Source organism: Melospiza melodia, chromosome 6, assembly GCF_035770615.1.
Source record: "Melospiza melodia melodia isolate bMelMel2 chromosome 6, bMelMel2.pri, whole genome shotgun sequence".
In the NCBI taxonomy this organism is placed as follows: Eukaryota; Metazoa; Chordata; class Aves; order Passeriformes; family Passerellidae; genus Melospiza; species Melospiza melodia.
In genome coordinates this window covers 72,555,314-72,580,027 of record NC_086199.1, presented here as the reverse complement: position 1 = coordinate 72,580,027, position 24,714 = coordinate 72,555,314, and the positions used below count along the sequence as shown (strand labels likewise).

Here is a 24,714-nt window from a genome sequence, read left to right as displayed (position 1 = left end):
TTGGAAAATCCTGCCAGCGAGGTTTTGAGCTGGCTTGTTTGGCAAGTGTGGGCCACACCTCCACCTCTCACAGCTGGAGCACAGCCCAGTCCTGCGCAAAACTTCGGATGAGTCCGCGGCGAACAGCGCTTCGCAGCCGGGCGTCCTGGGCTCGCCTTGCTCTGGGCTTCCCTGCCAGATTTTCTGCAGAGACAGCAGGACATTTTCCCCATGTTCCATGAGGTGCTTCGGGGCCCGTTTCCACCCAGAGTGCTGCCTTTTCTGGCGGCAGTGCTTTTCCAAAGGAAGGAGAGGAGGGACACTGGCTTCTATCAGTGGCGGGTAAGAGAAAGCGTGGTGCTGGATCTGAGATGGCATTCCTTGGCTGATGTGCTCAGGAGGGACTTCCTGTTGCTGCATGTGTGGAAGACCTGCCCTGCGCTTCTGCAGGAACGAAAAATTTATCGCTACCCACGCTTTTCTCTTAATGATCATGTTAATGGAGATTTCGGGTTTTTATTAAATTCAGGGCCTGCCTGAGGAAATCCAGAGCAGATCTGTGTTTCCTTAGGTTTTGGGGAGCAGAATTGAGCTGATGTCAAGTACTTTTTTGGGGGGAGTCCAGAATATTGCACTTTTCATCAGTGGAGACGAAATCATGCTTATGTGTTTTCTTGCAAAATAACCTTGACTACAGTTGCCTTCTGTTCTGCTTTCTATCTTACCTTACAAGGATTAATGGTCTCAGGTAGACAAAGACTAATCATGGCTTCAGCTCCTGCTCATAATGCAGTGCAACCACAACAGATAAAGTGGTTTTGAGGCGTTTGTCCTTTAAGTGGAGTGAAATAATTTCATTGTATAAGAGGGTCAAGCTAATAACTGCAATTTTGAATTAAGCTAAATGTTTATGAAGGAGCTTTTGACTGGAGATTTAATCTATAAGCTGATCACCCTTGTCGTATCCTATCACACCAGCCCCTCAGTATACAATTAAAATTGAGATGACCATTGTCACAAGACAACTTGCTGCTTGTACAGCTTTCTGCACTTCTGCTTGCTGTGTGAAAGAAATAAACTTGTTGACTTTTTGATGTTGTTGTTTAGTACTTGGGAGATCAGGTTAGAAGAGGCTCATGTAAACCTCAGTTAAACCACTGAATATCTTTTCCCTCAGGCACTTGCTATTTAAATTAAAAAAAAATTAACATTACTTAACAAAATTTTAAGGCTGTAGGGAGAGATTTTAGTATTGACTAACTGATAGCAGTTGAGCAAGGGGTGGGGCAGCAGATCACCCTTTTGGCTTTGTAGGTAAATGTATCGTGATCAGACTATTGTAGGTAAATTTAACATGATCAGACTGCTTTAATTTTCCAGAGTTTAGCCTTAGATTCATTTCTAAAAACAACAATAAACTGACAGTGAACTTGGTGTTTGCCACTGCAGTTGCGTTACTGAGCTGCTGGCGCTGCTCATGTCATGGCTGACCATAAATCCTGCCTGCCAGGAGAGCCTGACTCTAAGGGCTGGCTCTGTGAGTCTCCTGAGGGAGGAGGGACAGTGCAAGGGGTGCCCAGGAAAGGCAGGGATTTGCTTTGGGGTTTAAAAGCAGACTTGTGACGCTTTGGCCACAAGGAAGGGAATGATGTGCAGCAGCGTTTCTTTGGGAGGAGGAGCAAGGTGGGGAGAAACTGCTCCGTTGATAAACTGAGCATTTATTTGAGCTGCCTAATTTTCCCAATGGAACACAAAGTATATCTTAGAACACAAAATATGTGTTAGAAGCTGTGTTTCAATTTGCTATGACAGCATTTTTGTAATCATTCTGGCAGGGTTATGGTGAGTCCTCTGCCCTCACTGAGACCTGTGGGTGTGGATCCCAGCACTCACTGCCCGCTGTTTAAAGGCAGGTATCCTGGACTACATGAAAGTAAAGATTGCTGGGTCCCTTAGCTGGGATTACTTGTTCTACAGTCACTTCCAGCTGCATCAGCATCTTCAGTTTAGATGAAAGGTACAGACAGTTTTGCGAAGTTGAGTATGTGAAAATTCAGCCTTGTACCCTTATTTTAGGATTTAAAGGTGGTGGTTTTTTTTTTTTTTGGTGGGTTTTTTTTTTGTGGGTTTTTTTTTTTTTTTTTTTGTTTTGTTTTAGTTTTTTTTTTTGGTTTTTTTTTTTTTTTTTTTTTGCTTCAGGTGTATTCCTGAGCTCTGGATAAGCAGTGATTCTGAAAAATCATTATGCAAAGCAGAAGTTAGTTGCTTCTGCCAGTCACATACATTGGTATGGTGCCATATCATCACTATTTGTTGTTCATTTCCCATATGGATTTCTTGCCAGCCTTTTCCCTGATCATTCAGATAAGGCATATCTGATACTCCCATGCTTTATTACTCTGCAAACTCACGTGGCAGCATGCTATGACCTTGCTGTGCCTTTGCTAAAAGATAAGAAAAAAGGCATATGAGGAGGTTATGGCATACATGATCACATAGGCTTGGGAGCACAGTGACATTTCTGTTGAGTTGTATGCCCTTAAATTATAAACTGGATGTGGAAAATGTATCCTTAGCTGTGTAATGACTGACTGGAAATTGAAAGTGTTAGAGACCTTTGGAAAGGACGTTCTTTTGAGCATGCAAGTACATTTTTGACAGATGGTGTGCAATAAAAGAAGGCTAGGCTATCTTCATGGTACTCTGCACTTGCTCTGATAGTGTCTGATTTATGTGAATGAAGATTGCTTTCACAGCCATGAGGGTATGATTATGTAGCTTTGTGTCTCAACAAACAGAAGAGTTGCAGGAACATTAGGAAGTTGGTGAGAATAACAAGACACGATCTTGAATTTCTATCTGTAATCTATTCCCCAACTTGATGAAGTAGAAAGGTGGTCAGCCTTTGCCTGAGAAACTAATGTCAGGAATTGAATAAAAGAAAGGTGATTAGGAGAGGTTTAAAGATGAAAGAAACTAGCATCTGAAGTGTGGAAGTCATGGTGAAATTCACTGTGAAGGCGTCTTGTTTACAGAAACAAATAAAGGAATTAATATCTTCAACAAATGATTTCTGCAAGTAAGTCTCTAAGATTAGTAACAGTATAACTGAAGTTTATTTGCACAAATTTATTTTAGTACCTGCATGCAAGAAATCTTAGGTGACTTGTAGTTTTTGCTCTTTGCTTGTTGGTCAGGATGGACGGTGCTTGCTTAACACAAAAATGTTTGGTATACTCTGTATGCTTTGGATTTATTGTGTTCAAACCCTGTTTTGCAAAAGCTGGCAAGTATCTCCAAAAGATGAAAAATAAGGAAGACTCCCCAAGAATGTGACTGCTTAACAAACTTAGTATAATCTATCAGATAAGGAACATTCAACAAGATTTTAACAGTTCAGGATTCACTGGTTTCTGTGAGATCCCACTCAGTGATATGTAGGCCCTACATTTTGATATAATATTTCAAGAATCATAAAATCGAAGAATGGTTTGGGTTGGAAGGGACCTTAAAGTCTTGTTGCAACCCCCCTGTCATGGGCAGGGACGCCTTCCACTAGACCAGGTTTCTCAAAGCTCCTGCCTGGCCTTGAACACTTCCAGGACAGGAATGGCCAGTCACAGGTTCTCTGGGCAGCCTCTTCCAGTGCCTTATTTGTCAGTCTGCAGTATTTTGTTGTAAGTGAAGATCTTGTTGAATTTATTTGTAAGTGAATACTTAGCGTATCTAAAATTAAACTCTGGTCTCAAGCCAACCTTGTTGAAAATTGTGAACGTGAAGTAACGACCATTTGTGAAAAGCATTTTGAAAATGGGATTTAAGAATAGGAAAAGTTCTTTGCTGGCCAGGATTGTGTCATAACTGATGAAAATGAGGCAATATCCCATTCTGTTCCTGAGCCTTACACAATTACTTCTGTCTAAGTAGTCTCTGTACTAAATCACCTCAAGCTGTTTTCTCTTGTCCCCTGCCCTCCCCCCACTTCTCCTTCATGATATTTTAGGATCCAGTCACACTTTTTTTTCCCCACTTCACACCCTGGCATTTAAGTACTAATATTACTTTCCAAAAATAGTCTCTCAGAAGCTTTCAAGAATGAGGATTACATTTTGTCTGTGCTGGTAAGGTGACGTGCATGTTTAGAATGCTGATAACAGTCCAGAATGAAAATGATTTTAAGTTTTGTCTTTTCTAACTCAAACTGCCATTAAATGTTTTGGCAAGCATTTTGGGTTTTTTTTTCTCATTGTAAACAGCATGTGCCTTTTATGACTTTAGACCCTGCTCTTAAGATTCTTGCCATGTCTGCTTTTCCTCAAGCATTCATGTGCCCTTGGCCACTTTTCTGGAACGAGCTGTCATGGATGTGTTTGAGCAGCTTTAGCACCTGTTTCTCACACAGCAAGAATGTACTAACAAAGCAATTAAAAACTGATCTATAAATGGAGGAATCCCTAAATAAGGGGCTTACTTGCTGAAGTCTGTGAGGAGTTACCCTAGGACATTGCCAAAAGGGAATTGAGTTTCCTTCTGGGCACCTTTAGTTGTCCTCCAGGACACTGCAAGTGCTGTGTGTGTTCCCAAACTGATTCATTAATAGCTCATTTTGGGCTGGCTACTTCTGATCCATTTCTCTGGTCTAATACTTGTGTGGTTACAGAGCAGGCATGGCAACTGAGCTAAAAGCTGAGCTTGTTTCTCTCTTTTCAGTGGGAAAAGCATCCTTACTACAACCTGACAGTAAAAGTCCTCCGAGCCAGAAACATCAAGGGTACAGATGTGTGTAAGTATTTACCCAAGGCATTAGGAAAACATGTTGGTTCCTTGGTGCATACCTCTAGCACAGAGAGCATTGTTAAGGGAGCCTCTTAACATACTTCATTGCCTTTATGTCTCAAAAAAAGCTTCTCATGCAAAGCATTATATATATAATATTAAGTGTATTATCTGAATTTCAAAAGCTTTTTGTGAGGCCAGTCTGCAGATTAAGCAGCTGCAGCTGTTCTTACTTTGCAGAACAAGATCACATAAGTCCTGGTAAGGTTTTGCTTCCCTACTCCTTTTCCTGTTCTATTGTGGCCCATTCTGTATTCCTTTCTCTGGATTCAGCCTTCTGGGTATGGCAAGTTTCACCCTTGCTCCTGCTGAACAGTCTTCCTGAAACTGGAAGCACAAGTCGTTAATTCTAGCATCCAAAGGTTTATTTTCTCAGTTGTAGTAGTACTTTATTTCATGTACCTGCCATTTGTCATTGCAGACTTTAAAGGAAGCAGAGGGTTGGCTGATTCCCAGATAAACTGCTTTTTATCTGTTCCTGGTTTTGATAGCATGGTATATATTCCCTCCTATTTACACACCTGTGTAAAGATCTCTAGGCCATTTGGGGCCTTTGGATCTTTAAAACTCATTTATATTAAATTACTTCAGATTAGATCAAGTAAGATAGTCCACCTTAAGTTTATATCTGACATTCAGCATTGAACTACCTGGAATGCAGAATAGCTGTTCAGGGAACAGAAAAGCCTCCTGAGAGGCTGAGGGCTGGAATAATGTTGTGAAGAGTTCTTTTCTATGGCCTGTCTATTCAGCTGGAGTGAAGAATGGTCCCCATACTTGCATTGTTGAAGGGGTCCTAAATCAAAGAAAGAAGGGCTCTGAGACAATAATTTGTTTTCAGGGAATGGAAACAGCCCAGCTCCTTGCCTGGCTAAACAAGGGTACAGCAGTAGTAGATGTTGTCTCCCTGGACTTTGGTAGGTTTAAGCTCTTTCAGTGATGCCCAGGGATAGGAGAGGAGGCAATAGCCCTGGTATCAGCAGTAATCTTTTTTTAAAGTTGATCTTCCTCATTTTAAATACTAGTCTTTTTTATTAAGGCCTTTATCATTTTGATGAACCAGAAAAAAGGTACGTAATATTCAATTTGCTCCCGTTTAAAGGCATTTACTTCATTAAAGGCTTTTGCTTTAGAAGTCCAGCCCTAAATTTGCACTTTTCTATGATGCAATGAGATCCAGCAAATGAAGAGCTCACGGGAAAGAGTGTGTTTGAATAAAGCTTTTCTGGTGCCCGTCTCTCGCTCTGCGCTGCAGTGTCCAAGGCAGACTGCTATGTGGAGCTAAAGCTGCCCACGGCATCTCCCAGTGTCTCCCGGACTCAGGTTGTTGACAACTCTGAGAACCCAGAATGGAATGAGACTTTCCAGTATCGGATCCACAGCGCTGTCAAGGTAAGGGCACTGTGTGGCCCTGGGTTGGACTGCTTGTATTTTTCTGCTTGATTTTGATACTCCATTCAAAATCAAGGGTTCTTTATTACCCTCAAAACTAGTGTTGCTTGTAAGGTGACAGTTGTCTTCAGTGGTACAAAAAGCTGTGCCATGCATGTCCAGTGATGCAAACTACTGTGGTTAACTGTTCTAAGTAAATTGCTGCTGGAATTTTCCATAAACATCCTTGTGATACATCTCAGGAAAGGGAAGTTATGGCACTACCTGGTGGAATTCAAGGAAATTCCTTGATTAAGCAAGTTTCTATTTGATGTTTGCTTCTTCTTTCACAGGAACTAAATTTCTGCTCACTGCTATGTAGTTCATTCAGTCAAGTTTTGCCATCAGTTCCGATGATTGAGAAAACCAAATTCAAACTCTTGGGTAGAGACTATGCATCTAATACCTGTGTAGGACCTAATACAATATTTAACAAAGTCTTCAGATTGTCAGCATTCACTCACAAAGCAGACACTAATGGCAGAGGGAAGGAAACTGTACTTTAAAAAATCAGTTTTAGTGGGTCACTATTGCTTTGAATAACATCCCTGGCTTTGGAATAAGATGTCTATTGCAAGAAACTATCCCCCTCGCTTTTCCACAATGGTTGGTGACCAATGTGGAATGGTAATTGACTAGGCTGGTAAGAAAATTGAAAGCTAAACTTTGGGGTGTGGGATCTTTTTCTTTCCCTCCAGGCTCATGAGACCTCAGCCTGGTTACTGCTGGAGATTGCCAGCAACACTCCACGTTCAGTCTTGTCTCCTTGAGAACTTCTGGGTGCCACATGTCCTCACTGTATCTATTTCAGTTTCTCTTGAATTTACCATCTCTGACACAGTGCTGAGCAGGAAGAGATTGATCCCTATAACATCCTGGACTAAATCATCATGAAAGAGTGGAAATTGGTGTTGCTACCTTGGGCAAATCTGTGCCTGGAGCTGGTGGAGAGTACTGCCACATGAGTTCACCTGGGGCCTCCCTCTGGGTGGGAAGCTGAGAAAATGCTTTAGCCAAAAGGTGTCCATTAGGAGAGTTTTCTGCTTAATTTTTTATGCTGTAAGCCCTGCTGAAAATACTGAATTTTCCTTAGGATTGGGGAAAGGGTATTGATTAATGCGCAAAGTGTCCATTGTATACAGCTACCCAGGTCTGTCAGTGTTTCTGCCCCTTCATCCTAGGCCGTTTTTTCTTTCTGCTTTTAGAACATTCTGGAGCTGACCCTCTATGATAAAGATGTCCTCGTCAGTGATGAGCTCACCTCTGTTGTCTTTGACGTGGGGGGCGTGAGGCCGGGGGAGCCCCTGCTGCAAACCTTCAGCCTGGACCCTGAGGTGAGGCCCTGGCCCAGCTCCTCCTGCACAGACCTGGCAGCGCCTGTCCCTCATTCATCTGGCTGGGAGAAGCCAGAATGTTGTAACTGTTTTTCATGAGGCTTAGAGGAAGATAAACTGATTTTAAAGTGAAAGGCATTTGCAGTAAGTAATCTTTGTGGGGACTGTCTTATTTAGTTTGTCATCGTCTGTTTGAAAAAAAAACAAGTTTATTGCTGCAAAGGTTACCTCTATATCTGATAAGTCAAAAGCATAAGAGATGCTTATTTGCCCTGGATTATGTTCAGTACATTTAACCTCTGCTTCATGTAGATGGTATTGGTGATCAGCTGCTCTCAAGCCCTATTCACCTGTTCATGGACTCACAAGACAGCCTGTTTTACGTGGGTAAAAGCCCCATCAACAGACTGATCTATTTTGTAATGCCACAAACACATTGCTACAATAGTTCTGGATTAAAGGTGAGCTAATGATGTGTTTTCTTGAGAAATTGGGCTTCAGTGCTGTTGGTGTGGTCAGAAGCAGACTAACTAGTGTGCAGTTCACAGGGAGGTGTTGGGCAGTGCCAGAGGCACTCCAAATCATTTGTGATCATGGAAAGAGGCTTAATAATTCCATTGCTCCCAGCAGCTCTATCCATTTCCTGAATGCTTAAGTCATCTTGGTCTGTAATTAAGAGACTGGAAATTTCAACTTCAGCAAAGAAAATTACCCAAAACAGCTTCTAGTTTGTTACTTGAAAAACTGTCAGGTGTGGTATCAGATATTTGCTATATGCTATGGGAGGAGAAAAGACTTTGGCTAGAACCAAGTCTGTAGAGGACAAAGACAGCAAGGAGCTAAGAGTGCAAGCTGCTGAAACAAGAGATGGGAAGAAGCCCAAAGCCCCATGTAGAAGCTGTTTGCAGAGATGATGTTGCAGTGGTTCTTGAGCCAGAGGAGGCTTTTTTCTCTCATTAGCAGAGTAATGGATCTGAGAGGCACCTCTCGCTTCTGTGCACGTCTATCTTCAAATGTAGATATGTCTGGTCACATAGGGCATGTCCAGCAGAAGAGGAGAATTTAAAGGCTAAAGGCTACATTTAGCCGTTTCAAAGTTTAGCTAGAGCTTTTATAAAAGGAACAAACCCAGCTATTTTAACAGGAAGTTAAAATATGTTACTATGCTAGAGAACAAGACAAGGGCAGAAGCAGCTGCTTGGGTCAGGAAATATTTAGTGGCAGCTTCAATGGCTCGTGGATGGGGGGATTTTGAGATTATTGGGAGGATGGTGAGTGTGTTGATTTCAAGGCTGGTCCAGGCCATAATTCAGTGGTTACTGAATTATGAGTAAAGCTTAATCTCTTGGAAAAATATCCTTAATTATATATTCAGGATCAAGGGTCACCAATATCCAATTTTATTTTCAAAGGCTAAGGAAGAGCTGGATGTAGAGTTTTTCTTGGAGAAATGGTGAGTCTTACTTGAAGAGCTGATTGCACTTGTGCTCTGCAGATATGTTGTTAGGGGTTTTTTTCTGTGTGGGGATAGTCTTGCTCACAAGAAAGGATAGTACTTTATAGTTCTCTGTGGGAATTGAGTTGATTCACTAATGGCTGACCAAAATTATCCTTAATTACTCCAGTCACCAAAATTTTTTGGGGTAAAAAAGAAATAAGATTTTGCTGGACTTCATGGGATGTAAGTGAACACTTTCTGGATTAGTTATTTGGGATTGGAAAGTTTTCAGTTAACCTTGCAAAATACACAAATATATACTTTATCTCTCTAGTAGTCTATCTAAGTTCAGCTTTTCTCTAGGTTATCAGAATAACTGGGATGTGGAGATCCTATAGCACATGCTTATATTTGCAGGCAATTTTTTTTTCAATTTTTCCAATCCCCCATTATTTTGTGAAGGGAAATATACTTGCTGTTCCCCTGGATCTCCCACACTGAGGACCTTTTCATCCCACTGTTTATTCAGCCAATTGGTTTGTAAAGTAGGATGAGGCAAAATTAAAACCAGCTGTCATTTGCGATAAACCTCTTGCTTTCACAGCTCAGATGCCCCTACAGCAGTGTTGACCAACGGAGTCCTTGTGGTGAGTACATGGAAGCCAGAATCATCTATGTTGTGATTTACTCCTGAAGATAAGTTTTTGGCAGAAAGAGGAGAAGGATTTTTGAGTATTACAGTCCTACTTCCAACTAGCTCCTATTCTCTCCAAGATCTGCTTCTCTCTTTTTCATTTGTTGATTTAAAAATCTTCCTCAATTTTTAAACTTGATGCCAACTTAGAGAAAGCTGCTTTATTTGAAATTACAAAACAATGCCTGATGGGGTTTTTTTTTGGCAGTTTGCAGCTGTAAACCTACAACTAATATAGTAGATGAATTAAATTTCAAACAAAGAAGTGAGCTAAAAATTGTGTGACCAGAGCTGGTTTCTTTTTTTCACAGGTTCATCCTTGCTTGTGTCTTCAAGGCACTGTCAACAAAGAGGAAAATGCAAAAGAAAAACAGCAAGGTAGGGCTGTCTGCAGGGTTTACGTCAGGACTACTATTCAACATATTTGTTCCTTGAGAGAGAGGGGAGATTTGAATCTCTGTCTATACAGTGCATTTTAATTTACTGACTACAAATTTGGCTTTTAAAGTAAATTTTGCTTTTATTTTCAGTAATTAGTAAGATTGGGTATTTTCTACTGGGTACCACAATAGAGCCTTTTCCTGTGTACTTACAGTCTCAGCTGCATTTAATAAGCACTTGATTTTCAACAAATGGCCCCTGTGGTCTAAACTCTTTTTTGTAATGCACAGGAGGCTGTGAGGTCAAGGTGTCTGTCCCAGGGGCATATCAAAAGCAGTTGTCTATTCCTTGGACACCAGACAATGAGAAGGATGGTGGAACCTCATTTGTCTTTCATGTGGATAAAGAAATGTGTTCAGAATTGCAAGTGGAGCTGCAGCAAACCATATCTGTCCTACAGGTAAGCATCCATGCTCATTCCTTAAAGCTTACAGAGATAAGTTTTTCTCGATTGTTATTTTTTACACACTCGTGCTTTTTTTTGTTTGTTTTAAAAATGTCAGACTGTGCATTGGATCTTTGGTGTTGTGTAAGGAGCTGAAATTACCTTAAGAGTCTATGCTCCCCAAAGATTTAACATCTGTTCAAACTCAAGGATTAGGAAAATGTTTCTCTGCACGTGCTTGCTACATGTAGACATCTTTACTTTCACCTGTTGAGATAGGGACTCTTTTCTATTAGAAATTTGTAGATCAGATGCCGCTTGCTGAGGTTTATTTACTTTGTCTTTTACTTTGCACTTTCTCCAGGTAGTGACTGAATATTCATTCTCCAAAAATGAGAGCAAAGAAACTCTTTATTCCATGATGCTTTTTATCCCAATGAGCAATTGTGTAGTGTGATTGCAAATGATGATCTTAACTACTGTAGAGGCAGCTGTGGAGAAGAGGACACAAAGAAGGATATGGAAGAGCAGCTTTGCCTGGGGGTCTGTTAGGCAGCAAACATGAGCTGAACAGAGACACCTGGGCTTGAGTGGTCAGAAACTCAGAGGCAGGCAAGAAAAAACACTGTAGAGGTCAACAGTGGAGATTGCCCCAGGTGGTAAACCTCTGCCAACCAGTTCTGTTAGCTAGGAGAACATACTCCTTCAACAAGTGGCGTGGACCACGAAAGTCTTCAGTCTGCCCTCTTCTCTCTCATCAGATGTGGGAGAGTGCCAGGAACATTGTAGTGTTGCTTGCCCTGTACCTAAATGCATGTTATTTGCCCCTGTTAGGAAGGGGACAGTGAATTTAGAGGGACATTGGTCTCAGGACAGCAGTTACTGATCAGAGGACACCTGTGGAGTCTGTGGGTGGTTCCTGGCCTGACTTCAGCTCTTGGTGTGAGAAGGGTGACAGCCTAGGTCTCCTCCTGGGTACTGAGCCCTGTGGTTGGTGTGTGGGCTCCAGCCCACGTGGAGGCTCTCTGTAGGCTTTTGGGACCCTCTGATATGAGGGTTTTTTTATATGGCTCTTTGCATTTAGCAATCTGCACACAGCTCTGCATTATGAGATCTTGCCATTTGCTACATGGCGGAAAACCCAAATATTTCCTGGCAAGCTTTAATTTGCTCTGCTTTTAAAATGACAAACTGCCTTATTTCTTATTTCTTATTTTGTGGTATTTTTGATGTATGTGTAATGCTGCTGCCTTTTTCGGTATCTTTTCCAAATCTTGCTTGGAAGATGGAAATGCAAGTTTGTGGGTTTTGTGACACATGCCAGCACAAAACTATTTGTGGGGGAAATTTTGTACTTGAATTTTTTTTAATTATGGCAGACAGGTATATTAAAAAAAACCCCAATAACAATAAACAGAACATCCCCAAAACTAAACCAAACAACCACAAAAAAGAACCTATTTGAGTGAAAGAAAAAAAAAAGGAGAAAGCAGAATGCCCTTTAAAAGCCTTAGAAATTTGGTAAATATTTAGCTATAATGGTATTAAGAATTGTTTGCTGTTTCAATGTATGAAAGTCATAATTTTTTAAACTTTTTTCTATCTCACATAAGATTTTGCTTTTATTAGGATGGCGTGAACCCTGATATTGAAAAGCACACGACAGTTCTGGGACTGGGGACTGTACCAGTTAATTCTCTTCCTATTGGAGAAAAAGTTGATAGAATCATTTCTCTAGGAGAGGTAATGTCAATGTTTTGCTCTTGCTTTAACATGCATGAGATAACCTTTTCCTCCATTGCCTCCAGGTGTTTGGAAAGTTAGGCAACATGTGATTGAATCTCAGGAGTTTTCTTGGATGTCTTAGAATGCAGGAATGAGATTACTCAGTGCAATTCTTCCTAATGTGTTTTCATGGTTGGGTCTTGCAAAATGAAGTCTAAAGTTCATCACTTTCTGAAGAAAAAAGTCTTTTCAGGGTGTGGAAGAAAAGTATCAGGAGGAAGAAAAAGGCAAGACACTTGGAGAAGAAATAATTCCTAACTTCTATTTTGTAGTTCCACCTGTGTAATTACGGTCAACTTCAAGATGTGTTCTCTCTTTTGACAGGGAAAAAGTTTGGATATGAGTTTGAAAACCGAAGAGAGGTGAGTGGGAACTTGAAAATCAGGAAAGGCCTTTATTCTCATGTAAAGGAACTGAGTGACTCTCCTTGCTGTTCTGGGGAGCTCTGTTCACTCCATTGATCTCTTGGGATAGATTAAACAAAAATATATTTGGTAGGTTTTTTTGATAATTTTTGGAAGGCTGGGACTCTTTACTTTGCAATAGTATCTATTGGACAGGTGTCAATCCTGCTGACACATGTACAAATTTTGTGTTCCTAATACTTAAATGTACGATAGCTATTGATGTAAATATTAGGTAGTTTTGTCATGCACAGGTATACCAGAATATGAAGTGATGTAATGAGAGATAGGAAAGGACATAAGTGTGTGAACAGCTTGAACTATAAAATAGGTGAAGGCTGCAAGAAAGGAGTAAAAAGGGAAAAAAAACCCAGAAAACCAAGAATTTGGCTTGTAAGTTGATAGGGTCATTTGGTATCCAGTCATCAGTCGAAGATCCTACTCCTGTTTTACAGCTTCCTAACAAGTTCATTCGTATTCAGCTGCCTCCTCCTGCCTCTTAAGTTCAGAATCTTCTCTTTTAAAATCCCTCTTTCCCTCATTTCATGTTCACATTGATGCAGTGATGTCAGTTGCTCCTCTTACAATCTTCTTCACTTACAAGAATCTTTTCTTCCTTTGTGAAATTCCTGAAGCCTAATCTGTGTACTGTTTGACAGGAGCTTCGAATTTAAACATTAAATGAGAAATACAATATGGAGAATTTAATTTTTAATTCCAAAAGGTTGTTGTACAAAATAGCTGATGTATACACTAAAATTTCATCTGATCCAGTTCAGACCTGCACCTAGATTCTGTGTTCGCAAAAAATTGCATTTCCATACTGATTACAAATCCTCCAAAATTTCAAGGTTTTTTTCCCTCTGTTTCAGCACTTGGGATCTTGATATACGTCTGGGTTTTGATCTCTGTAAAGAGGAGAGAGAATTTTTGGACAAAAGGAAGAAAGTAGTTTCTGAGGCACTGAGGAAGACTCTTTGTTTAAAAGAATCCCCTCCAAAAGATGAGGTATTGAGCACAGTCCTGTAGTGAGATTGGTGATATTCTTTAGGCTTGGTTGATAATTAGGCAATGTAGGAATCCTTGTTTGAAACACGGTTTGCATTCACTATGGTGTGAGACAGTACATTTCAGTTCTGAAGTCTAAATGTTTTTATATTTCTTAAATTTTGAGGAGGTATGTGTATTTTGGAGCACAGATGTTGAAGTTTCAGCATGTATGTGCTTTGCTTTGGGCTTGGAATTGTGATGAGAAATTTTGTTTCAGGATGTTTAAAATGAAAATAACACTACAGGAATTGATTTTAATTGTTTATTTGAGGAAAGTTACATCTACATATACTCATGCCTTGCTTAGTGGTATTTGGTTGCTGTTACAAGACTAATTGCCTGTTACATGTGTATTGTAAGAAAGTAAATGTGTGATAATATACCTAACAATTTTGGTAAGTGACTGTTCCTAAGATGACTGTGCTATGCTTTATAGTAAGCAAAATATTTCAATTACAAAATAGAGAAAAAAGTTCAGCTTGAAATCAAACCCAAAATTACTTGTAATGTAGATATAAATGAAGGTTTATATCTATTTTTGTTAGAGTTTATATCTCTATTAGAATTTTTATCTCTATTTTTTATGTTCTATTTTTTTTGTTCAAACGAGACCGAAATGGGGTTAGTTCTGTAATTTATGGCCATCATAAGCCTGTGGTTTTGACTCCTGGGCGTGCTGTTTGCAGGTTCCAGTTGTGGCAGTGCTGGGCTCTGGAGGTGGGATGAGAGCACTGACTTCCTTCTATGGCAGCCTTGCTGGGCTGCAGCAGCTGGGCCTTCTGGATGCTGCAATGTACCTCTGTGGGATTTCTGGCTCCACCTGGTAAGCCACATGCAGTTTTGATTCAGAAGCTTGGAGGTGAAATGGTAGCATTGATGCAAAATAAGGCCAAAATTACATTTGTTGGCAGACAGCAAATCAAGGATTTTACCAGTTTTCACCTGTGAGTTCGGCTGGGGATCCTGAACAGTCTAAGACATCCAGTATCATGTCCAACCCATACAGCTGCTGGCTAAAATTATGAATCTGCTGCTTGTGCAAGTGTGGCAGTTAAATATTAGAATGTTTTATATGAATAAGACTGCTGTGAAGTAACTCAGAGCACTGACTTAAAAACCTTCCTCATTTCCCTACTCTTGCTGAGAAGATAACTGAGGTGGTGCAAGTCACTGGGAACACGTCCGTGCAGGCCACCATGCCATCACCTTCCAAAATGGCATGGAGGCTGAAGAGAGGCATAGCACTGTCCTGCCCTTTGGTGGACTGGAGCAATGTGCTGAAATATTAGATGTGCCTAGAATGTTTCTCAGTCACTCAGTTCTTGGAGTTTGTGGTGAAGTCATCCCTTGTTTTTGTGAAATTATCTCGTAGAGGAGCTGTGCAACCTGACAGTGTAATCCTTCCTTCCAAGCTTTTTGTGTTAATTTAACTCCTCTGTACCTAGTTCTCCTGCCCCTTCTGATTCAGAGACACTTCCAAACAAATGTAGGCATCTTGTTTGCACAGATAGTCCATGGTCCAAACTAGCTTCTCCTTCAATCAGACCTGTCTTCTGGTAAAGGCCACGGCCTCTATTGCTGCACACTGCACCCTTGCCACCAGCCAGCACATCGTGGTTGTTTTGTTCTGGAGTTAACATATGTTTATGGGCTGGTTCTTGGGTAGCATGCTTGGAACATCTTTGGACAGGCAGGTTAGCAATCAGAACAAAGATGTCCTATCGGTGTCAGGGTTTTCAGCAGTATTTAGAGTTCAGAGATCTTTTATTTATATATTCTTCACTCTTTTAGCTAGACTTCTCAAGTGCTGCAGCACTAATTACAACTAGCTAAAATTATTGTTTACAGGAAGGTCTTTATTACTGATGTCATTAATAAAAGCATTTTTAGGTGTTTATCAACACTGTATCGAGACCCTGACTGGTCACAGAAAGACCTTCAGGATGCAATCAGAAGAGCTCAGGACACTGTGTCCAGCAGCAAAGCAGGTGCATTTTCCCCAGAACGACTGAAGTACTATTTCCAGGAGCTGAATGCCATGGAGATCATGGGACGGAAGGTTTCCTTTACAGATTTGTGGGGCCTTATTGTGGAATATTTCCTACAACAAGAGGTAAAAGAATTCGTGTTTGGATGTGTACTGCTGTTTGTCTTTCAAGTGGGAACTCTGTTGACCCATGTATTTAGAGTCTAGAAACCAATTACTCTTCGTCTTTGTATAGGCAATGCTGTGGAATAAATATAGTATCTTCCTTAGTAAAGAATTTCCAATTCATATGGATCAATGTTGCAGAAAAATGTAGTTTTTATTTGGAATGACTGTTATTAAAATAACAGCTTCAGTACTGGGCACGTTAAGCCTGGCAAAATGATGTTCATTTTGCAAAATGGAGTTATTGTGCGATATTTTCTGTGTAACTGAGATTGAAAATCAGAGGGATAGCTAGTTTATTACTAACATTAAATATTCTAAATACACACCGGCAGAAATATTTTGGACAAATCTAAACATATACCTGGACAGTGGAGGAGAAAAAGGACTTTGACTTAGTAGTGTTGTTAATCAGAAATGCTAAGCAACAGCTACCAATTATCAAACTATGGGTACAGAATTTACCTGACTTAGGTGGGCTCCTCCTTCCTTGCTTGTGACCAGGAAGATCCATCAAAGCTATCTGATCAGCAAGAAGCAGTGAAATGGGCCCAGAACCCTTATCCTATCTATGCAGCTGTCAATGTGAGACCCAATATGAGCAGTGGTGACTTTGCAGGTATGAACATGGAAATTTATTTTTGCTTGCTGAAGTCCATAACTTTATTTCATCTATCCAGTTGCTTGGGTAGTGAGCAGCTGATAACAGGAAATACAGCTCAAGCAGCAGGTGGTAGTACAAGAGGCAGTAGGAAACCGATTGGCAAAGTATTATCATCCTCATAGCAAATGTCTACTTCGTGGCTAAAATGGAGAAATGAGATTGAGAACTGTTGGCCACTCCACAAGTTTTGCTAGAAACTGCCTGAAATTTTCAGGAGCTGAGAATATTCCTGTAATACATGTGCCTCTGTCTGAATTAGAGGCCTTGGTGATAAGGAAACCACTTTCTTTTATAGTCTTAGATAAAAAATATGTGTAGGATTAATGTAAAATGATGGATTGGCCACCTTGTAATATGCATCATCAAAATTGTATGTTTTAGTGGTCTGAGTTCTTACAGTAAAAACATGAAAAGTAATCTTTCAATGAAACTTTAAATATGATGCAACAAGTGGGGATAGATGAGTGAGACAGGAACACAAATGCTTGTGTCCACCTGTGTACCACTGGGGAACTTGTTTGTTTTATTCTGAGGAGTTGTGTGTATGGCAGTGAATTCAATTTGATCCAACCTGCCAGAGCTCAAGAAGGATTTGGATAATGCTTCCAGATGCATGCCACGTTTTGTCATGTTGATCTATGCAGGCCCAGGAGTTGGACAGCTCTTTGTGGGAATCTTTCAAGCATGAGGAGGCACTTGGCTAAGCAAACAGTGAAGTCTGATGCAGTGGGTAAATTGGGTTTTCAAGCCAGTACTGTGGTAGTTCCTGGGAGATGGTTTGAAGTGCAGGGAAAAGCTGAAAAAAATAATGTGGCTTCAATTTGGATGGAAAAGGGAGCCATCAAAATGGTTTAAATAAAAAGTAAAATATGCAGGTTGTTTCCGTAGTAACAAAGTCAAGATGGAATGAAAGCCTTCACAAGAGTTTTTGTCAATATGTACATAGAAACTAGAGTAGAGGGGCAGAGAAATCACTAGTGATTGTGAAAAGTGAGGGGAGAGTCCCTTCTGTCTCCCCTGTGTGGGCAGATATCAGATAAATATTTTCACTTATGTTTCCTCTGAGATGAGTAAATATCCTGTTGGCTTGTTCTTAGAATGGTGTGAGTTCACTCCCTATGAAGTTGGATTTCGCAAATACGGAGCTTTTGTTCGAACAGAGAATTTTGACAGCGAGTTCTTCATGGGACGGCTTGTCCAGAAACACCCAGAGCCCAGGATTTGTTTTCTACAAGGTGTGAACTTATGATAATGATTAAATTATCATATAAGGAGATGGAAAGGAACTTTGCTGCTTTGGGGACTTATGAACTGAAGTCCATGCCTTTTTTCCCTTCCAAAAGACCTTGAAGAAGTGAAACATGTCAGTCTTTCTCCAGAGCTTTAGGTTCATAGTTGTTTCACAGTGTTGCATTCAGATGTCCTGAGTCTGCAAGATGACTCTATTATAGCTGCCTGTCAAAAATTGCCTGTCTACTGTCAGTCTTCCTGTTCTCTTAATGTCTTTTCCATGCTTTTCTCTGGGAAAATTTTCATAAATTTTCACATTATATCATAACATCATGATTTGTCACCTGATTAACACCAAGGTTTTGATTACAACTGTTAGAATAGTAGGGAATCCAGTGACAGCCCTCTCCCATTAAAAATGTCAGGTGAATTATAGGTCTTTTGGTTCTGTGAGAAACCTTTTGAGTGTTAAATTCTTCTGCATTTTTCCTGCAGGAATGTGGGGCAGTGCCTTTGCTGCAAGCTTGGATGATATCTGCCTGAAGGTGGTTGGTAGAGGACTGAGCTTTCTAGATTCTTTCAAAGATGTTATCAAAGTTGTAGGTAAGAACATACATAAAAATAGTTGGGTTTTTCAAAAGATGGCTGATTTTGTAGTGATCACAAATAATATGATGCAAAAATGTGCTGTTTGTAGTTTTCAAGATTAGCACAAAGAGTGAATTGGGACAGATCTCTTCTATGTGTGTTATTCCCTTTGATCACTCTTATAGTGAAGAGAAAAGGTTTCTTTAGTACACTTCCTCTTCTTTTAAAAAGAATTGGTATCTGACTTTGACTAAAATTTGGGCTAGTTCTGGGACCTGTCTTAAACACATATTAAAGTGCAGGCATCATAATCCTGAGAAGGGAAGAATAGAAGCTGGTTTGCTAAGCTGGAAATGGAAAAAAAAGAGGCTTTCCCCCATGGTATGCTTTTTGTAGTATTGGATAAGCTGGTTATGTGCTTATTCATTGATCTCCATTTGTCCATTACAGTGAAGTGTTTTAGAGGCTGGGACTTGTTCATGTGCATAGTTATGGCCTTATAGTAACTAGTGGATGAAGAGATTTTTTTTTTTCTCTGCATTTCCAGCCCTGGTTCCCCTAGAACACCCCAACCCTTTTTGTTTTGTGTAGTTGTAAATGCTACTGTGTGTGGTTGACTGATGTCTTATGTAGCAGAAGCGGTTGTCACTTGGTAACAAAGGTTTCTTTGTGTGGGTTTGAAATTAATATAGGCAATGTTTTATGAGCAATGCTTTTCCCATTAAACAGGGCTAGTAAATCACCCACCTGTGCAATGTGCATCTCATTTAAATTTCATTACAATACCCTTATTAGGGGACAACTTCAGCCTTAGGACAGCTGGTTAAATATTGTACAAAAAGGCCTAATTGAAATGTTGGAGCTGGCATTTTGTGCGTGTTCTGCATCCTTCTGTGACTTCTGCAGATGACTGCCAAAGATTCCATTTCCGAGACCCAGCACGGCTGAAGACTCGCTTGGTTATACCTGGGGGCCCCTTGTTACAAATAGTTCAGGATTTCTTCATGTCCCGGGTCACATGTGGGGAGACCTTCAACTTCATGAAGGGATTGTATCTTCATAAAGATTATGTAAACATCAAGAAATTTGTGACTTGGAGAGGTAAAGGAGTTTATGTGTTTCTGACTATCAAAAAATATTAACACACTATGAAATATCCCAATGTCACAGAACATTGGTGAGCTTGACTTTGTTCTGCTGAAGCCAGGGCATATGTCCCTTCTTACACCATAGCAAAAATTTTGATCCACTGTATTTGTTCTGTCATATAAGGCAAGCTGATTATCAGATTTTATTGGTCTGTCTCAGATCAAAGTGCATGTTGGAATGTCTTTTTTCTTCTTATAACACTAATATGAGCTTTGTCTTGTTCTTCTGCCAATACATGTGTAATGAATCTATATAGTTACTTGTGTTGCTTGGAGTGTCTTACAGATAGTCACCTGGATGCATTTCCCAACCAGCTGACACCCATGGAAGAGAACTTGTATTTAGTGGATGGTGGCTTTTCCATTAACTCTCCCTTTCCTTTGGTACTTCAGCCAGAGAGGGATGTGGATGTTATCCTGTCATTCAATTTTTCCTGGGAAGCTCCATTTGAGGTGAGAGATGTAGCTGAGCATTATTACATGGACATAAAAGCACAGAATCATACTCAGTGGCAGCAGATCACTTGAAGCTGAATACAAACGCAAATCAACAAATGAAAACAAATCCTTATGTCTTTCATGGAATCACAGAATGGTTTGGGTTGGAAGGCACATTAAGGATCATCTCATTTCAACCCTGCTGTCATGGGCAGGGGCACCTTTCACCAGACAAGTTTGCTTAAACTCCTACCTACCCCTTGAACACTTCCAGGGGTGGGGAGTCCACAGCTTCTCTGGGCAACCTGTGCCAGTGCCCCACCACCTTCACAGTGAAGGGTTTCTTCCAACTATCTAATCTAAACTTACCCTCCTTCACATTAGGGCTGTTTCCCCCTTGTGCTGTCACTGCATGCCCTTGTGAAAAGTCACTCTCCAGTTCCTTGCTGTAAGCCTCCTGTAGTACAGGAAGGTGTTGCAAGGTCTCCCCGGTGCCTTCCCTTCTCCAGGCTGAACAGCCCCACCTCTCTTGGCCTGTCTTCCTATGGAAAGAAATTTCAAAGGTTATTTTGCTATGCTTTTTCCTGTGAAGGTCATGAGAAAATAGAAAGTTGACAACTGTAAGAAGATTTAAAAAAATTTCAGAAGCCTAAACAGATTAAGTAAAATAAGACTATTTGTTTGGCCCATAAGATTATTGTCACTTAGATATGTGCTTCTAAAGAAAGAGTGGCTATTGGTGATTTTCTTCATACAAACAAGTTATTTTCTGTACATACAAGTGTTTATTATTAACTACAGAAAAGTCAATGTGAATAGATTTAGAGTAGGAAAGCATAAAAAGTTTCAGCTGCAATCTGTTGATATTTGTTGCAGTTCTGCTCTTCATTCTTCTATATTACCAGCTGGAGAAATTGTTTCTGCTGATTTGAAGCTGAGTTCCTGTCACTTTTTTTAAAATGAAAACCTCTTTCCTTTTGAGGATTGCAGTTAGATGATTTTAGAAGTGTTGCTGATGTTGTCTTGCAATTATCTTTTTTCCTCTGATAACAGGTTCTAGAGCTGACTCAGAAATATTGTGAGGAGCAGGAAATTCCTTTTCCAAAAATCAAATTTACAGAGGAAGATGAAAAGAAGCCAAAAGAGTGTTACATGTTTGTGGATGATGATAATCCAAGGGCTCCAATTGTACTCCATTTCCCACTTGTGAATGACACCTTCCAGAAATACAAAGCTCCAGGTAAACTAGCTGCCTCTTAAAGCACTCTTCTAACAATTCTTTGGGTGTGCTGATGGGGAAAATTCAGTGAGGTCAGTGTTTCTCTTTTGATTCTTCTTAATACTACTCTGTAATTGTTAAAATTGTTATTTACATTTAAGGCAGAATCAGTTTCCACTAGTTTTTTGAAGGGCAGGATGAGGGAAGAGGCTCACAACACCCCTTCCTCCACAAAAGTGTTTGTAGTAAACTACTTTGCTGTTCATCTTTTAAGACTGGTGTTTAAATTTAAGGGGCATGGTACTCCTAGGGCATGTTGAACTTGAGGTTTGTCTTTCACTTTAGTGTAGAGCAGCACGTCCGGGGAAAATTGAGCTTTATATTCCTTATTTTGAGCATAATAATAAAAGATAACCTTAAAATTTATCACAATGAAAATGTGTTTTAGCACTGTATTTTGGAGCCAAGTGGAAATAGAAAGAGAATACTTTGCCCCTTCAGCTTACAAATATTTTGGAAGGAGCAGATATCTCTGAGGAGGAGCTTTGGGGGAAAAAGTTACATTTCAACAGCATTATCTCTGATCTTCTCATCTTCTCCTAGCTGAATTCCACCAAAATGATTCTACCACAGCAGAGGGTTTTTTTTATGGTTTTATTTTTTCTTTCTTTCTTGCTGCAGGAGTTGAACGTGAGTCAGAAGAGGAGAAATCCTTTGGTGACTTTATCATCGAGTCAAACGATTCCCCTTACCGGACACTAAACTTCACCTTTGAGCCGTATGATTTCAGCAGGTTAGTGGAAGTGAATCGCTACAATGTTCTGAACAACAAGGACACTCTCCTCAAAACCCTAAACTTGGCTCTGCAAAGGAGGAAGTTGAAGAAAGTCGCCAATAAGTCAAATACATGAGCAGTTTCCAAGGCTGAGGATACAGAGAGGCTGCAGTGTACAAAAGCTGTGAGGTTCAAGATAATATAGTGATAGTGAATGGCTAGAAACTCTCTTCCTGGGGAGGGAGTAGTACAGCTGACACTGAAAACTCATTCCAGGTCATGTGCTCTGATGAAAACTCAAGGAATGTACAGTACAACATGGATGTTGCTTCCTTGTGTGGATGAGCAATTACTCAGCTCAGTATCTCCAATCACAGTGGCTGATTCCAGGTTATTTGAGAGGTCTACACAAACCATTTGAGCTTCTGGAGAATAATCTTCCAGCCTCTACTGAGTGATGCGCCTCTTTTTTGTCAAAGGTGTGTTGGTGTTTGAGGGAACAGTTTCCTTCTGTTCTTTAATCTCTTGCTTGTGAACCTCCCTTAATGAACTTTTACAAGTTACATCATCCAAAGAAGAGCTCCACAGATGAAAATGACACACTGAGAGAGGAAATGGCTCCTTTTTCTTTCACCTTTCTATGGCTGATGCCCATGTGCTTTCAAGACTGAACAGTCATTACCTGCTTCCCATTTTGCCATTCACGGTTTCAATTTCCTTCCTGTCCTTCTCAAGGATTTTAATGGCTTTTGGTCTCTCAGAAATTCTATGCAGAGTATCTTATTTTGGTAAAAGAATTGTTTGGTAAACAAGGAAATAAATGTTTTTTTAATATTTAACAATAAAAACACATTGTGGGATTTTGTTACTGCTTCCTATAGTTTGGTCATCATGAGATGATGAAACTATGATGAAAACGCCATAAGTCTCAGCTTTCTCTTTCTGTGTAAGAGGAAGGAAGGCTCCTTTGAAGGGTTTGAAATAGATATTTTTTCCCTACTCTTCAGCTTGTAATTTACCCAGGTCTTTGTTGAAGGAATTTTTAGTGTCTACGTATTTTAGAAACGTCAATAGTCAAGGTAGGCACACCTTATGAATGTGAATGAATAAAATAATGTGAAATGCTGCTGTGCTGTGGGATGGGATTCGCCTCACTTTGCATAAAGCCCAGAGAAAAGTTCTGAATTATGCAGTTGGAAAATATGTAATGCAGTGGCAAATGAGCACTGTTAGTTTTATGGCTTTTACATTGAGCTGAATCTATGGATTCTGGATTTAAAACTGAGGACAGGAGGTTTGTCTTATGAAATTATCTAAGGGCTTATAGATGAGTTTGGTTCTTAATACATTTTTTCATGTGTTTCTCTTTTAATAAATATTAGTTTGCTCACATGCTCTTCAGTTTTTCTTAAGTACACTTGTCAGAGACAACTAGGTTGATAGTTTGTGGGTGAAAATCAGCGGCTGAGCCAAGACAGAAAACCTTGTATTTACTGTTTACTACAGTCCATCTAATCAAGGGGAGGATGAGCAAGATAATACCAGTTACTTCCTAAAGAATCTTAAAAATGGGGAAAACCTTTTTCAATTGAGAAATTGAAAGTGACTAAGTTTTCAAGGTCAAGAACTGTGGTGTTTTGCTATCTTACGAAAAGCTGGAAGTTGTGCTGGTGAATTCAACTGACTCACAATGGAATCACAAGCACCTTGCTTCAATTGCCCCTACAGCAGGATAATTTTAAGAAGAGTTTCTAAAAACTTCTTGGTTTTAAGTTGGACTAAGTGAGTTAACCAGGTACTTCAGCCTCTGATCTGATCTATGATTACAATGGAAACTATGATTGCAATGGAAAAAGAGCACACTGCCTGCATCTGCAAGACCATCTACTCACATCCACAGGTATTGCAGGTAAGGTCATCTTCCTTTTGTGGGCTTGCTAGATTGCCACAGACAAGGATCATTTTGCATTCACAATAATATGGGTTTCTTTTCTTTAGCAGGTGATGACCATGTTATACATAGCTGATAAGCTCTAGCTGAATCTTCTTTTCTGCTAAGTTCTTAGCAACTAAGGTTTTGTTAGTTCACTGGTTGATGCTGTTGTATCAGAAATTAATTCTTATATTAAAAAAAAAAAAAACTGGAAGATTTTTATAATAATTCCTGCTGTGGATTTTTGAATCCTGAAGTAGTGAAGGAACAACATAAAGTAACTAATGGGATATCATAGTCTAATAAGAAAATAATTACTTCATATGAAAATATCTGCTTTTTTGTGCGCCCTTGCAGTGTTAAAGACAAACTTCTGTGTGGCAGCAGATCTTCTGATAGCATCTCCAGTCACTTCTGACACAGTCAGATACAATACAGGTCTTATTGTATGTGCAGTGATTCTAAGAGGAATTAAACTTAAAATGCAAGCACCATAATGCTGTGAAGGTAAAAGATCTTCTTCTTTATTAGGTTGCTCAGGGCAGCAGCAGGTTAACAGGAAATCCAGGGCAAAGAAGGGAGCAGAACCTTGTGATGGCTTAGCAGAGAGAGAAAACCACTGGTGGTCTGCTACTGAGAGTGTTTAAGCCAGTTCTGTGGAGCAGGAGTTTTAGTAAAGGTCTTGGTGTCCTAGAAAAAGAGCTGCCTGGGAAAATGCAGGAAAACAGAACAAAAGGTGGTGGTGTTTTCTTAAGGGTGTTGTACCTTGGAATAGAATGGTTGAATTAAT

At 40.0% G+C, this 24,714-nt stretch overlaps 1 protein-coding gene across 3 annotated transcripts; it reads left to right on the top strand.

Moving 5' to 3' along the window:
• Positions 1-86: 86 nt before the first annotated feature.
• On the top strand, positions 87-23,381 carry PLA2G4F (phospholipase A2 group IVF). 3 transcript variants are annotated; one of them, XM_063159095.1, is made up of 20 exons: positions 87-321; positions 4,690-4,762; positions 6,071-6,207; positions 7,452-7,580; positions 8,993-9,033; positions 9,623-9,665; positions 10,024-10,090; positions 10,384-10,553; positions 12,168-12,281; positions 12,648-12,685; positions 13,600-13,735; positions 14,464-14,600; positions 15,659-15,890; positions 16,434-16,548; positions 17,691-17,828; positions 18,319-18,426; positions 19,318-19,512; positions 19,846-20,012; positions 21,051-21,237; positions 21,898-23,381. In XM_063159095.1, exons 1-20 carry the CDS (start codon positions 211-213, stop codon positions 22,125-22,127), a joined length of 2,568 nt encoding a protein of 855 aa, XP_063015165.1. In that variant the 5' UTR covers positions 87-210; the 3' UTR covers positions 22,128-23,381. The 3 variants fall into 3 exon arrangements, with proteins under 3 accessions (XP_063015165.1, XP_063015168.1, XP_063015167.1); XM_063159097.1 differs by having other exon boundaries at positions 88-321; positions 15,668-15,890; XM_063159098.1 differs by lacking the exons at positions 8,993-9,033; positions 9,623-9,665.
• The last annotated feature ends 1,333 nt before the right edge of the window (positions 23,382-24,714 follow it).